Source organism: Melanostigma gelatinosum, assembly GCF_949748355.1.
Source record: "Melanostigma gelatinosum genome assembly, chromosome: 7".
NCBI classification, from domain to species: Eukaryota; Metazoa; Chordata; class Actinopteri; order Perciformes; family Zoarcidae; genus Melanostigma; species Melanostigma gelatinosum.
Genome location: NC_136640.1, coordinates 11,076,134 through 11,089,119, shown reverse-complemented (window position 1 = coordinate 11,089,119; position 12,986 = coordinate 11,076,134). Strand labels below are relative to the sequence as shown.

At 43.2% G+C, this 12,986-nt stretch overlaps 1 protein-coding gene across 1 annotated transcript; it reads left to right on the top strand.

Moving 5' to 3' along the window:
* The first annotated feature begins 103 nt into the window (after positions 1-103).
* On the top strand, positions 104-12,594 carry LOC306779982 (carboxypeptidase D-like). The gene is made up of 21 exons (XM_079272119.1): positions 104-169; positions 664-775; positions 2,027-2,169; positions 2,346-2,515; positions 2,954-3,396; positions 3,545-3,736; positions 4,277-4,444; positions 4,698-4,807; positions 5,009-5,111; positions 5,462-5,604; positions 5,700-5,869; positions 5,965-6,267; positions 6,445-6,640; positions 6,814-6,949; positions 7,150-7,296; positions 7,446-7,544; positions 7,634-7,698; positions 7,845-7,976; positions 8,253-8,438; positions 10,408-10,510; positions 11,157-12,594. The coding sequence occupies exons 2-21, from the start codon at positions 757-759 to the stop codon at positions 11,381-11,383; spliced, it is 3,255 nt and encodes a 1,084-aa protein (XP_079128245.1). The 5' UTR covers positions 104-169; positions 664-756; the 3' UTR covers positions 11,384-12,594.
* The last annotated feature ends 392 nt before the right edge of the window (positions 12,595-12,986 follow it).

Genomic DNA, 12,986 nt, shown 5'->3' with positions numbered 1-12,986 from the left:
CTGAGGAGTGTGCTGCCTGAGAGGCTCAGCTGAGGGCGAAAGAACAACACTATATTTTTTCGTGTCAGTGGAACGTCTTGTTCTGACACGTGACACACCCAGCCCGGAACTCGGTGACATCGCAGGACAACAAAGATGGCAGGAATAGGAGGCAGCAACTACTGGGAAGGTAAGAGGGACTCGATTTAAGAAAATGGAATGTAAAGCAACAGCTGCTACAGTTTTCACAATTCCAACAATTAGCCCGCCGCTGTCGGCGCGTTTGTCTCACATCTGTGGTTTGAACACATAACGTTACGTGTCTCTACAACGACTAGCTCCCAACAAGCTAACTAACATATCGCCATGCAAATCAACGTTATTTCTGTCACTGTTGAGTTAAATTAATGTCGCCACTCTGAACGATTCATCAACTACACACCTCGAGAGGCCGTTGTGCCAGCTGTCACACCCATTAGATGGTGTTTTGTTAATTTTTTCCCTCGGTTTATGTAAGTTAGCTACTACGTTCATGTCACTCCTAACGTACTAGGAAGAAAGCGTTGCTCTAATCATGATGCCATTGCTTATGGCTGTGGCATTAAACTAACATGAGCCGTTGTTAAGCACTGAATTGTTCTGTCTCGCTCTCTCTGTGTGTGTGTGTGTGTGTGTGTGTTACAGATCTGCGAAAGCAGGCCAGACAGTTGGAGAATGAACTCGACCTGAAGTTGGTCTCCTTCAGTAAACTGTGCACCAGCTACAGCAGCTCCAGGGATGGACGTCGAGGAGACACGTAAGATCCGTCTCACCTGTAGAGTTAACAACCGCATTAAGTATGTTATTCTCAGTCATACGGGTCATGGGATGTAAGGAAGCAGTTCGACTACACAGTTAACTAAGTACACGCAGCACGTCAAACTGCTCTTTACTTGGTAAATCAAAGCAAGAACACATTTGTATATTCAAGTATAAATGCCCAAACGTTTCTGGTTCCAGCTTAAGGGTTTGCTGCTTTTCTTTTTCCATGTATGATAGTCATTTAATATCATTGGATTGTATATTTATTGTTTTGATAAAATAAAGAACTTAAAGATGTCACCTTGGGTTCCTGGAAAGAACAATGGGCATTTTTTCCCCACAATTTTATTTGACATTTTAAAGTGTCCTTGATTTAGTGAGAATTTAAAAAAGTGATCATAAAAGGGGCCTAGTAGTTGTAGTGGTCAGAGGCCACTGGATGTGTGTGTGTGGACGCTTGCCCTCACAGGAAAGGGTTGGCTGCAGGAAGGCAGTGTCGATGAACAATACATTGAATCCATACCAACACACAGGATGTTGTTCTCTAGCTACACTAGTAAGTTAAGGAGATTTTATTATTAGCAGTACCAGTTCACTTTTAGTTTCTTTTTGTAATCCAGCCACTGCTTGCGAGCTAAAGGGATGCAAATTTGAGCTCTAGCTCACCTTAAATTTCAATTCTTGAAAATAACTTCTCTGGAAACGGTCTATAGAGTATTGTAAAGTCTTGAGGTTGTGGATTTAAGGTGTTTTGTCAAATACTTGTCATTGTTGTGCATCACAGATAGTTAAAGGCCATTGTTTCCTGGTTGATGTCTTCCTTACTCTGACTGGTGGGAGGCTGGTTACTTTGCTAGAGTTATTTGTTGGCGTTTGAGCCCTATTTCAAAGGGTCAGTGATTCACTGGGTTCCTGCAGCCACCCAGCAGGCGGTCTTGGCAACCGTCCAGCCAGGGAGCCTCCGGCTGCCTGCTGTCGCTCCGGTGGGATGGCCAGTGGGCCCTCCTCTTCGTCTCTGTTTGCCGAACCGCAGACGCCACGGCGTGTTGACACATTCAACACTATCTGTAAACTGTGACATCGAAGAGATGAAAATGGGGTCGAATTAGGGTTAAGACTTTACTTTACGTTTGCATGTTCATTTCTGGTTTTAGACACATTCTTCTCTATTAGACAACATATAATTGAATGTGCTGGTTCCATTTCTAGCCTCATTTCTTCATTACATTTCTGGCTTGTTGTCTAGGTGGGATGGAGGACTACAACTACCTGCATAGTAACTGTCTGGAAATCACCATGGAGTTGAGCTGCTGCAAATATCCTCCTGCTGCTGAGCTCCATAAGGAATGGGATCTGAACAGGGAATCCCTACTAGCCTACATAGAAATGGTAGAGCTCATAACTAAGAAAATGAGTAATGATACATCAGCATTCATAATAATGTTACCTTCTTTTTTTTGTGTTTATTTAAAAGGACTATGCCACACCCTGCTTGATACCGTTACCATACCATTTCTCCAGTTTAGCCGGATACCCTTGGTATTTACAATATCACTGTCTTCCAGGTTCACATAGGTGTCCATGGTTATGTGAAAAGGGCCGTCAATGGTGCTGCCCTCGCCAATGTCAGCATTGTGGTGGCAAGCAATCGCCATAACCTGACCACAGGAAAACATGGGGACTACTACCGCCTTCTACTTCCAGGAACATACAACATCACAGCTGTGGCCCCGGGGTGAGTAATACCATTGAACATTCCTTCGCATAGCAGGTTGTTAAAAATAGAGTTGCATCGCAATTAATAGTCAGGTTTCAAATGCCATTGCAATGACTGATCACAGCACAGAGAGCGGTGCATTCATCGCTGTTTGTTGCCAAATCCCAAAGCAAAATTTGTAACCTGGCTCCTACAGATTATTAAAAAAGTGAAGCGCAGCATCAATGTCCCAGCCAGATTTACCTAGAAGTGCTGCATTCCTCTTTAGAGTTCCAGAGTAATTCTCTTTCTGAAGAACAATGTATGTCACAGGTCATTGGAAGTCATTGGTGAACGACTTCCTGGTAGAGAGAAGAAAAGAAAATGTTGTTGCTGTGTCATCTAATTTGGGTACTTCCTGGTATCTTTAAGGTGGAGTAGAAGTACTCAAGCATGTTTGTTTTTTTCTGTACACAGGTACACACCAATGACAGTCCACAGTGTTGTGGTCGTGGAGGGCAAAGCCACAGAACTTAACTTTACCTTGGCCCCTGTGGTCAACGAGGGCCCAGGTGGCATCACTGTGACTACATACACCATGCCATCCACCAATGATCCAAACCTCCCTACCACCACCACCACCACCGACTCTTCTGACTCCACCCAGACCCGGTTGGTTCCTGAAGCAACGCGCAACAGCAGCCCACCTATACTTTCACCCGAAGTACACCGAAGAATACTTCAGCCCATTCAGCCTCAGAAGTTTCGCCACCACAGCTACGCAGACATGGAGCTGTTCTTGCGCAAGTACAGCAGCGAGTTCCCCTCTATTGCCCATCTTCACAGCATCGGCCGCTCCGTGGAAGACCGTGAGCTCTACGTGATGGTTATCTCAGACAACCCCACTGTCCATGAGCATGGTAAGTCTTCGATGGGTTGATTAAAGGAGTTTTTATTCACGCGTCATGGAGAATATTCCCTGAAAATGTGATGTGTGCATGCCATTATGTTAATGCTATTTATTAATACAAATTTTCACTCTGACCTCCTCTTTTGTTTTGATGTCAGGTGAGCCAGAGTTTAAGTATGTAGCCAACATGCACGGTAATGAAGTGGTGGGCCGAGAGTTATTGCTCAACCTCATTGAGTACATGTGCCGTAACTACGGTACTGACCCGGAGGTCACTCAGCTGGTCAACAATACCCGCATCCACATCATGCCTTCAATGAACCCCGACGGATATGAGGTAGCCACTGAAGGTAAGGGACACACTAAAGTAACACTATCTGCACAGTATGGAATATAGACTACCGGTAGTAACATTATCTTAGCAGACAGGCCACACAGGTGTCAGTTACATTTCTTTGGATACATGAGCAAAGTTGTAACAGTAATTTGATCAGTTGACTAACATTCCTTGAGTGTATATTGCTGTATTGAGAGGTACACAAAGCATTATTTTGTCACATATAAGCTGTTCTTTTAATTTCCTTTGCGAAGTAGTCTATCCTTGCATATTATCTCCTTACATCCTGCATCTGCTGGTCTAAATGGCGCTTTAGTTGCACCATCTTGCTTCTGTGAATATTTTTAAAGAATGGGGGAATTTCCAAAAGCACTTCCTCTGTCTGCCAGTGTATTTTAGCTGACAGCTGCTGCTGATGTGTAACAGGAAGTATCGGGGAGGTGGAGCTGAGGTTGTGTGCATATCTCATCAGCCGGAACATGCTGTGGTTGCAGATAAGGAAACCTGTAGGTAGCTAGCCATTGCCATAGCTAGCCATTGTTTTCTCTCACAGGTGATGTAGCCGGTTACAAAGGGCGCAACAACAGCAACGACTTTGACCTGAACCGCAACTTCCCAGACCAGTTTTTTACAATCAAAGAGCCCAGACAGCCAGAAACTATAGCTGTGATGAACTGGATGAAGAGCATCCCCTTCACGCTGTCAGCCAACCTGCATGGAGGTACGGTCTCATTTTGAACTTTAGTGCCAAAGATTGCAGATTTCACACTGAATTGGATTTTAAAGCTACTTCAATAAACCTAATGGATTACTGCTATCGTTTTAAGTTTTGCCTTTGAATCCACACTTTAAAGTCTAGATATTAGGCTACATTGTGAAAGGTAAAAAAAATGATGCACAGCAAGTATATTTCAACCACAGATGCAATTGTTTTTTTCACTTGTTTGTCTAATGCTTGTGCTGTGGAATATTAGGCACCCTGGTCGTCAACTACCCCTATGATGATGACAAAGAGGGGATAACAAAGTACAGCCAGGCGCCTGATGACAAAGTCTTTCAGCGGCTGTCTAGAGCCTACTCACAGGTAACTGGACACTCTTGCTGTTGGATCTGTTTCAGGCTGGGATAATTATGCGTGCATGTGGTTTCATGTTATAATTGAGTGAGGAGTTAAACATAGAAAGGCCGCTGGCTTCTTGTGACATCTGTGGAAAGACGAGGTTTGAAGACCTGACCACAACAGTACTCATTGTTGTTTTCTCTTGTGTGTGTGATGCACGTGCAGGAGAATCCTTTGATGCACAGTGGACACACTTGTGAGAACCTGTACCATGGGGAATATTTTAAGGATGGCATCACCAATGGTGCCGTCTGGTACAATGTTGCAGGTAAGCCTAAATCCACCATAGCGCCATGGTTGCTCGCCACATTCATTATTTTAGTTTTGCCCACACCTCTTTGGCCAATTCAGACTTCTTTTATTATGTTTTATTTACTAGTTTAGTCAGTCGGTTTGTCTGCAAAAGGGGTAATTTAGTAAAAGTAAATTAAGCTGCTGTAGTTGTAGACTAAAGTGTGATTGATTCTTCAACAATGGACACAATATTGTAATTTCATGGTGGATATTAAAAGTAAATCTGCCACATTTTGACTATGCCTGTTGGCAGTTCAGGGTGTTTGATTAACATCACTGTGTGTTGAAATGGAATTTGAAGTTAAAGGACCACTTTTTCTTTAGGTGGCATGCAGGACTGGAACTACGTCAACACCAACTGTTTTGAGGTGACCATCGAGCTAGGCTGTGTGAAGTACCCCATGGGCATAGAATTGCCAAAATACTGGGAACAAAACCGACGGGCCTTGCTTCAGTTCATACACCAGGTAGTAAACTCTTAACATTCCCCAGAGCTTTCTCCCTACATACTCAATTTTGCTTGTACCGGTACTCATATTAATACGGTAATGTGTCTCCGTAGGTTCACAGTGGAGTAAAAGGCACAGTCTCTGATACTAGGGATGGCACAGGAATTCCCAATGCCACCATTAGTGTGGAGCAGATAGACCACAATATCACCACAGCTCTCACTGGAGACTACTGGAGGCTGCTGGTCCCTGGGACTTACTCTATCACTGCCTCCGCTCATTGGTAAGATTTGGTTTTCCAAACGGAGAATTTTCTACATATTTCTGTGCCGTTATGTCCCCTGATTTTTACTGCTATTAACTTTTTCTGTTGTCCAGGTATAAACCTGTGAGGACCTACGCCACAGTCTCAAAGGATCATGTAGAGTTGGTGGATTTCAGACTGACGCGTATTCACTCAGACCCTAATGGCCAGTCTCCCAAGGGCCCCCAACCTACACAGAACCCATCTGAGAAGGCATTCCAGAGCTTAATCAAGGACCTCTCTCTGGGCCAGGGTTTGGAGCAGTTGGTCAGGAGCACGGCCACGGAGAACAGCTTCCGCTACAGACGCTACAAAGAGCTCTCTGGCTTCGTGAGAGGCCTCACACTTAACTTTCCCAAAATAACATCTTTACACAGGTATTTGAACCAGCCAGCGTCATCTCCACTTCAGGATACATAACTGTTTGACGTCATACCTCTATATCTCGCATCCTCTGTATGCCACAAGTCAATACTGTCCAGAACTACTTACAGCTTCAGTTACATTTCTTATAATAATGATGTACCCTCTGGTTTCTTCTCTTATGTGTCCAGTTTAGGCCAAAGTGTAGAGTTTCGAACCATTTGGGCTTTGGAAATCTCCAACAGACCAGGGCAAGCTGAACCTTCTGAGCCCAAGATCCGCTTGGTAGCTGGGATCCATGGCAATGCCCCTGTGGGCACAGAACTGCTGCTGGAGTTTGCTGCCCTCCTGTGTATCAACTATGGCAAAAACCCAGTCATCACCAGGGTGAGTTTTGGAGGGTCTCAGGAAATATAGTGTATTGATAGCCTGGAATCAACCTAATTTAAAACCTTTCATATCCGGGATTGGGTTCAGTTTGTACTGTTACAGGTCCCAGTAAGTACAGTACAAGATTCAGCCATTTCTGTATTTGGTCATTCTCTGTTTCCCTTCCATAGCTGATCAATGAGACCCGGATTGTCATCGTGCCTTCTGTCAACCCAGATGGACGAGAACAGGCTATTGAGAAGCAGTGCACCTCCATCCAGGGCTTGAACAATGCTCGTGGCAAAGATCTGGACACAGATTTCTTTGGTCAGTTGTCTAGATGTGTGTGTGTGTGTGTGTGCGTGCGTGTGTGCGCACAATTGAATTGAGATACAAAGATAAAAGAAAAAAATATTTAATCAATTAATTCACACTGCAATTGTGAAAGATTTGTGGTGAATGTCACAAATACACATCATTGCACTTTCTACATACACTTGCCATAAAACGCTTTTTTTTTTTTTTAGGCAATGCGTCACAGCGTGTGGTGGAGGCCCAACCAGAGACCAGAGCCATGATGGACTTGATTCTAGACAAGACCTACACTCTGTCTGTTGCCCTTGATGGAGGCTCCCTTGTTGCTACCTACCCTTATGACAAGCCTGTCCAGCCTGGTAGGTTTCTTCACAGCTTACAGATTGACTTGACAAGCTTTTTATTTGCAGCAGCAATTTGCAAAGAGTACGACAAACAATACGCCATCTCATCACTGATTGCTGTTTGGCCTTGTGGTTTTATGTACCGGTACTCTCTTTTTTTTCAGTTGAAAATGAGGGCACATTGAAGTACTTGGCAAGTGTTTACGCCAACAACCATCCCAAGATGCACCTCGGGAACACTGGATGTTCAAATAATGGGCAGAGTATGTAATTTAAGTGCCAAGAATAAACCCTGTTGTCTTGTTGGTATTGAATCGTCATTAATACCTAACGGAACTTCTCTGTGACTCAGTGGGCAACATCCCAGATGGAGTTATGAGGGCAGCAGAGAGACAAAGTCACATGGGGAGCATGAAGGTAAGTCTCTCCACTACAGTGTCTGTGATTGCAGTTAAGTTGGCGTCCATGCTGCCACTACATAGCATTTCATAAAGCAAAGCCAGAAATGGGCTTCTGCCCCAATACTGTCTCATTTGTCCTTGTGTGTGTTCGTGTCCTACCAGGACTTCAGCATGGACTTTGGTCACTGTCCAGAGATCACCGTGTATAGCGGCTGCTGTTTGTTTCCTCCTGCTGAGCAGCTGCCCACACTCTGGGCTGAGAACAAGAAGGCTCTCCTAAGCATGCTGGTGGAGGTATGATGCCAGATGTAATCAGCACAACATGGAGTTTGTTTCATGACTTGTTTTTCATTGCTACATGAATATTTTTAACTACTGTACGACTTATTTACCTTTGTAACCGATTAAGTGAGATATTTTCAAAAAGTATGGAAACTTAAAATAGTGAGTGCTCTAGCTTTAAAAAAAAAATAAAAGAAAGCGTGTTTTAATGACATATCTAACATATATTGTTCTGAAATTAAGGATTTTTACAGCCTTTAATTTACCCTCTATTTCTACCCCACCCAGGTCCACAAAGGGGTGCGTGGCGTGGTGCGGGACAAGAGTGGAAAGCCCATTGTTGGGGCGATCATTGTACTGAACGGGGGAGTGAGAGTCTTTACTGCAGAGGGCGGCTACTTTCATGCTCTGCTGGCTCCTGGCAACCACAACATTGAAGCCGTTGCTGATGGCTACCAACAACAACGTCAAGAGGTACACAGTTGTATTCATACCATGTATCATACCGTCAGGGGATGTATTAGCCTTTAGGACGACGGGACAACACTTTACAACAAGTAAATCAAAGTATAGCGTCTAATTATTCTTTTCCATTGTGATCAAATTGAAATGCATACGAAAGATGTGATGAGCCTTTAAAAATGTTGACATTATTATACATGACAATTTTGAAGATGAGCCTTGAATGTGGATGATAATTAAAGTAGAAGAAGAGACTTGCAATCTCTGGTTTTCAGCATGATTTTTATGCTCGAGTCTTTGAAAGCAGTTGTGCATCAGTTGCAACCACATGTGACTTGTTGAACAGGCGGTGATCAAACAAACAGTACAAACTAATGATTTGGTATATTGAGCACTGAGGCAGATACAAACCCAAATGCAGCATTCATTTTGGCTTCGTAGGTATTGCATAATTGTGTTTTTTAAACTGTGTGAAATATTGTTATTCATTTTTTTCAGTAAACATTTGAAATATAAATCCAGCTGCTACTTTACATTTCAAGGAAAATGAAAACTCTCTCAATAAAGTATCAAGAGACATAAACAATAATAAATAGTACACTCGTATCATAGAAGGTTAGTGAGAGGATATTATTGTGGTTCCCCATTTCTGTCTATATCTATGAAAGGTGTCGGGCGGAGCACACAAAATCTCTCCATCAGCTCCAGCTTTCCATTTGACTGCTCAGAAATTTGCAGCGTGGGGTACGCCAGCTCTTCAAACAGATGCTCCTTAATGTTTCTGCCCAGCTTCAGACTGTAGGCTGCGAGCCTCCCGCAAGGCCTTAAGAGCAGGGGATCCACCACTGAATGATACGTCTGCTGGTACTCCGGTACTGTGAAGCCGTGAATCATCAGAGGTCCCGGCTGGCTAGTTGACAAGCTGCCGGAGGTCCTCTCTTCAGTAGTGAGGGCTCCATCGCTGCGGGGCAGTTTGAGATCCGGAAGAACGGCAGCGTTCCTTTTATACTTGTCATCCAGGGGTTTCTGGGGGTCTGCGTCGCTCTGCTCACACAAAAGGTCCAAATCGTAACTCGGGGCCAACATGTATTTCCTCTCTTTAATAGTCTCCCCATATTTCTTAGGACATCGAATACTCCGCCGTAGACCATAGGGACGCATTCCATTCCTCTGGAAATTAAAGTGACATTAGTTTCAGTGGATTCAGTTCCTCTGTTGGCTATTCTGTGTCATACTGTCCAAAAAACTACCAGCGACCCATGTTGATAATAAAAACAAGGAGAGAAATTAGGATAAAGAGGTGCACTTACTCTTTGCCAACAACTCTTGGCTGTGTGTTCAGGCCACATTACTGAATCAGGTCTGAAACCACATGGTTTGAAATCCTTTTGGTCTAGTTTCTCCCATTTTTTTTTAACTGCACTTGAACAATGGCGCTGAATAAATAAGAGACACTTGCTGTGGAGAAAAGTCAGGCAAGTTACAGAAAGAGATTCCAGTGATTCACCTCTCAGAAAATATCTGTTTAATTTAGGATTTAGATGAGCCAGCACTCAAATCCTTTTTTAGACATTCAACACAACCTGCATCAGATTATACTCAGCAGTCACACCTGTAAGGGAGACTTGCTGATTAGGTAATTAACAACCGCACTTAAGTAGGGAGCTTTGGCAGACGGCTAAACGGCTTTCACCTCGATTTAGAGAAACAGGCCGAATGGATGAGATGATTCTGTTTATGATGTGGTAGAGCTTGACATTGTCTTCATGTTGCATTTTGAGTGACGTCAAAAGGTTAGTTAAGAAGATAAGTTTAGCAAAGCAATTTATATTCAGCGGCTACCACATGAAACAAACCAGTAACTTGATTCTGATGTTTCACTGAGTTTCTGTTTTACTGTAAATCATCTCAGCATTGACGGAATGTGACAGTGTTTCAGGAAGGCTCAGAGGCCTACTGAACGATTTGTGCTGTGTTGCAGGTGGTGGTGTCTTCCTATGAAGCTGCTAGCTCCATCATCATTGTGTTTGACATGGACAACAGCATCTTTGGCCTGCCCAGAGAGTTTGTGGTGGCCAGTGCAGGTAAGCATGTCTATAAAAAGGACTTTAGAAACCAGTGTTGACAATATGCATGATGTGATCGCCCCACATAAAATAAAGCATATGTCATTTTGTATTCTAGCTACTGTGAGGTGCTAAAATGGTACTCTAATCTGCAGTTCATGTTTTGATTTATTGTTGTGAAAACCTTTAACGGTTACCGGCTCTTATGACGCAAATCTTGCTAGTGATACGTCTCAAAATTATACAAATCTCCCCCTTAAGTTTGTCTTTGTTAGTCTTGTGATCTTTGACACAGATGACACACACACACACACACACACACACACACACACACACACACACACACACACAATATAAATGATTCCCTTTGTTTTAAATGCTGTTGAAGTACACAATTCCTCTCCTTTTCAGTGTTTTTATGAGCAGTTGGAACCAAGACTCCTAACTAGTTTTCACTCAGGAATGTTCTTCGTCCACACTGTATCCAGTGTCTTCTCGCATGATCTTTGTCATAGACACTTATGGAGGACAGTCCTATGTTTAGTGTGCTTAATCATCAAAACAAAAATCTCTGTGTGATAGTATTTAAATGTTGTCTTGGCTAGAAACGGTGTGTGCCTGTAAGCAGACGTGCTGAGTTGCGCGTTTCTTTTCCTCCTTGCAGCAGCCTCCATGACGGCGTTGGTGGTGACGGCGTGCATCATCTGGTGTGTGTGTGCCGCCAAGTCTAACCGCCAAAAAGATGGCTTCCACCGCTTGCGACAGCACCGAGACGACTACGACGATGAGATCCGGCTCACCTCCATGGGCTCCAAGAAGTCGCTGCTTGCCAATGAGTTTCAGGACGAGAGTGAAAGCGACGAGGAGACACTGTATGACAACAAAATCTGAGGACCATTGCACAAATTTGGATGTTGGATCAGTGGTTTATTTTGATCTCTCCCTTAAATTTACCCAACAAGGAACAGTTTGAACTCTAGACAGCGTCTCTGTCTCTCTTTTTATGACGGAAATACAGGAGCGATAAAGGACTCACTCAGTTATTAGTGCTACTAAATTATTTCTTTTAGCGCATCCTGCTGGCGTCTGGACTGAAAGGCTTGCTCCATCGCTACCTGACTGGATCAGGAGAAATAGACAAAGAGAAGGCGATAAAAGAGGGAGAGAAGTAAACGTTTGATCCACTGTGACCCTCATCCACCCTTAAAGCAGGTTTTGAGTTCCACCGTTTTTTCATTTCTGAGCCACGCAATAGTGCTCTTATAGATAATCACCTGTCCTGTCTGGCTGAGGGCTTCCAGCTGATAAGTCCTAATTCACTCTATTTTTTTTTCATAGAGGATGTGTAATGAAGTCTGAATGGAAGTGCTTAATATCACACAATCTCCCATCTGATACCATGCATTCATTTCAGTACAGCTTTGAGCAGAGAAATTATATGTTTCTTCTATCCGAGACAGCATTGCTACATTGAAGTGTCCGATCCTTTGGGAGACTGAATCCAACACTGTGCCTTGGCTTCTATATAAAGTTTACAGTCCGGTCGGGCTGAAGTATGCGACGCGAAGCAGCAACATAGTGAATAGATAATATTTGATCCCTCCTATACTCCGGTGGTAGGAAAAGAGAGAACTTGTGATTTAAAGGACTGCTGAATTGTCAGAGTAGCACTGTTTCTGCACGGGTGACTCAAGGCTGTCCGGTCTTGGTTCAGTAGTTTTGTATTTTCCCAGTGAGTCAATGTTGTGGCCACGATCAATCCTCATGGGAGTGAGCTCTCAAAAGCTTCTGAGCTTCAGGGGGAATCTGTTACCAATGAAATGCTTGAATGAAACCCTCCCCAGTGAGTGCGGGGTGCTCTGATGTATGCATTGAGGTCACTTGCACCAAATGGAAAGCAAGGATTGTCCCATATCATTGGCCAAAAACTGAGTTTTTATATGTAATCATAAAAAAAAGAATGTATTTGTTGTTTTCCCCTTTTTGTGTTTATTGTAGGTTCATTTCAAACTGTCTACATGGAGTGTTGAGTGTGTGCCCTGTTTTTTTATCAAGGATGTGCATTCTCACCATGTCTCATAAAAAGGAATATCAATTATGTTTTCTTTTCAATGTGTTCGTGTTTATTCTCCCACTAAACAATACATTGGAGAGCAAAAATCTCCTAGGTTGTCTTCCCATTACTGATCACTGTCTACGAATCAACGTCAGAGCCATCCAGCTACACGATTGGAAGGTCCAGTGCAAAGAAAAGAATAGATCATAATCCATTTGACAGAGATGTGGTTGTAAGCTGCAAATTGACCCTTGACTTTAGGCTTTTAAAGCTACTCGGCACATAACCATTGTGTAAATGTAACATGCACTGTTAATTAAACTCCAGCCAGTTGTCAGGGATGCTGAAAAAGAGGATAAAGAGAACATAATCTGGTCTGAAATAATACAGTAATTTACCATTTCTCTTCTCTGTTAATGCAGATTTAACTAGAAGCTT

Excerpts from the sequence above, each read along its gene's own strand:
- LOC306779982 (XM_079272119.1), top strand. Across the intron at positions 4,808-5,008 it reads TGTCTAGAGCCTACTCACAG|GAGAATCCTTTGATGCACAG; the intron begins GTAACTGGACAC and ends ATGCACGTGCAG. Across the intron at positions 6,641-6,813 it reads AAAACCCAGTCATCACCAGG|CTGATCAATGAGACCCGGAT; the intron begins GTGAGTTTTGGA and ends TCCCTTCCATAG.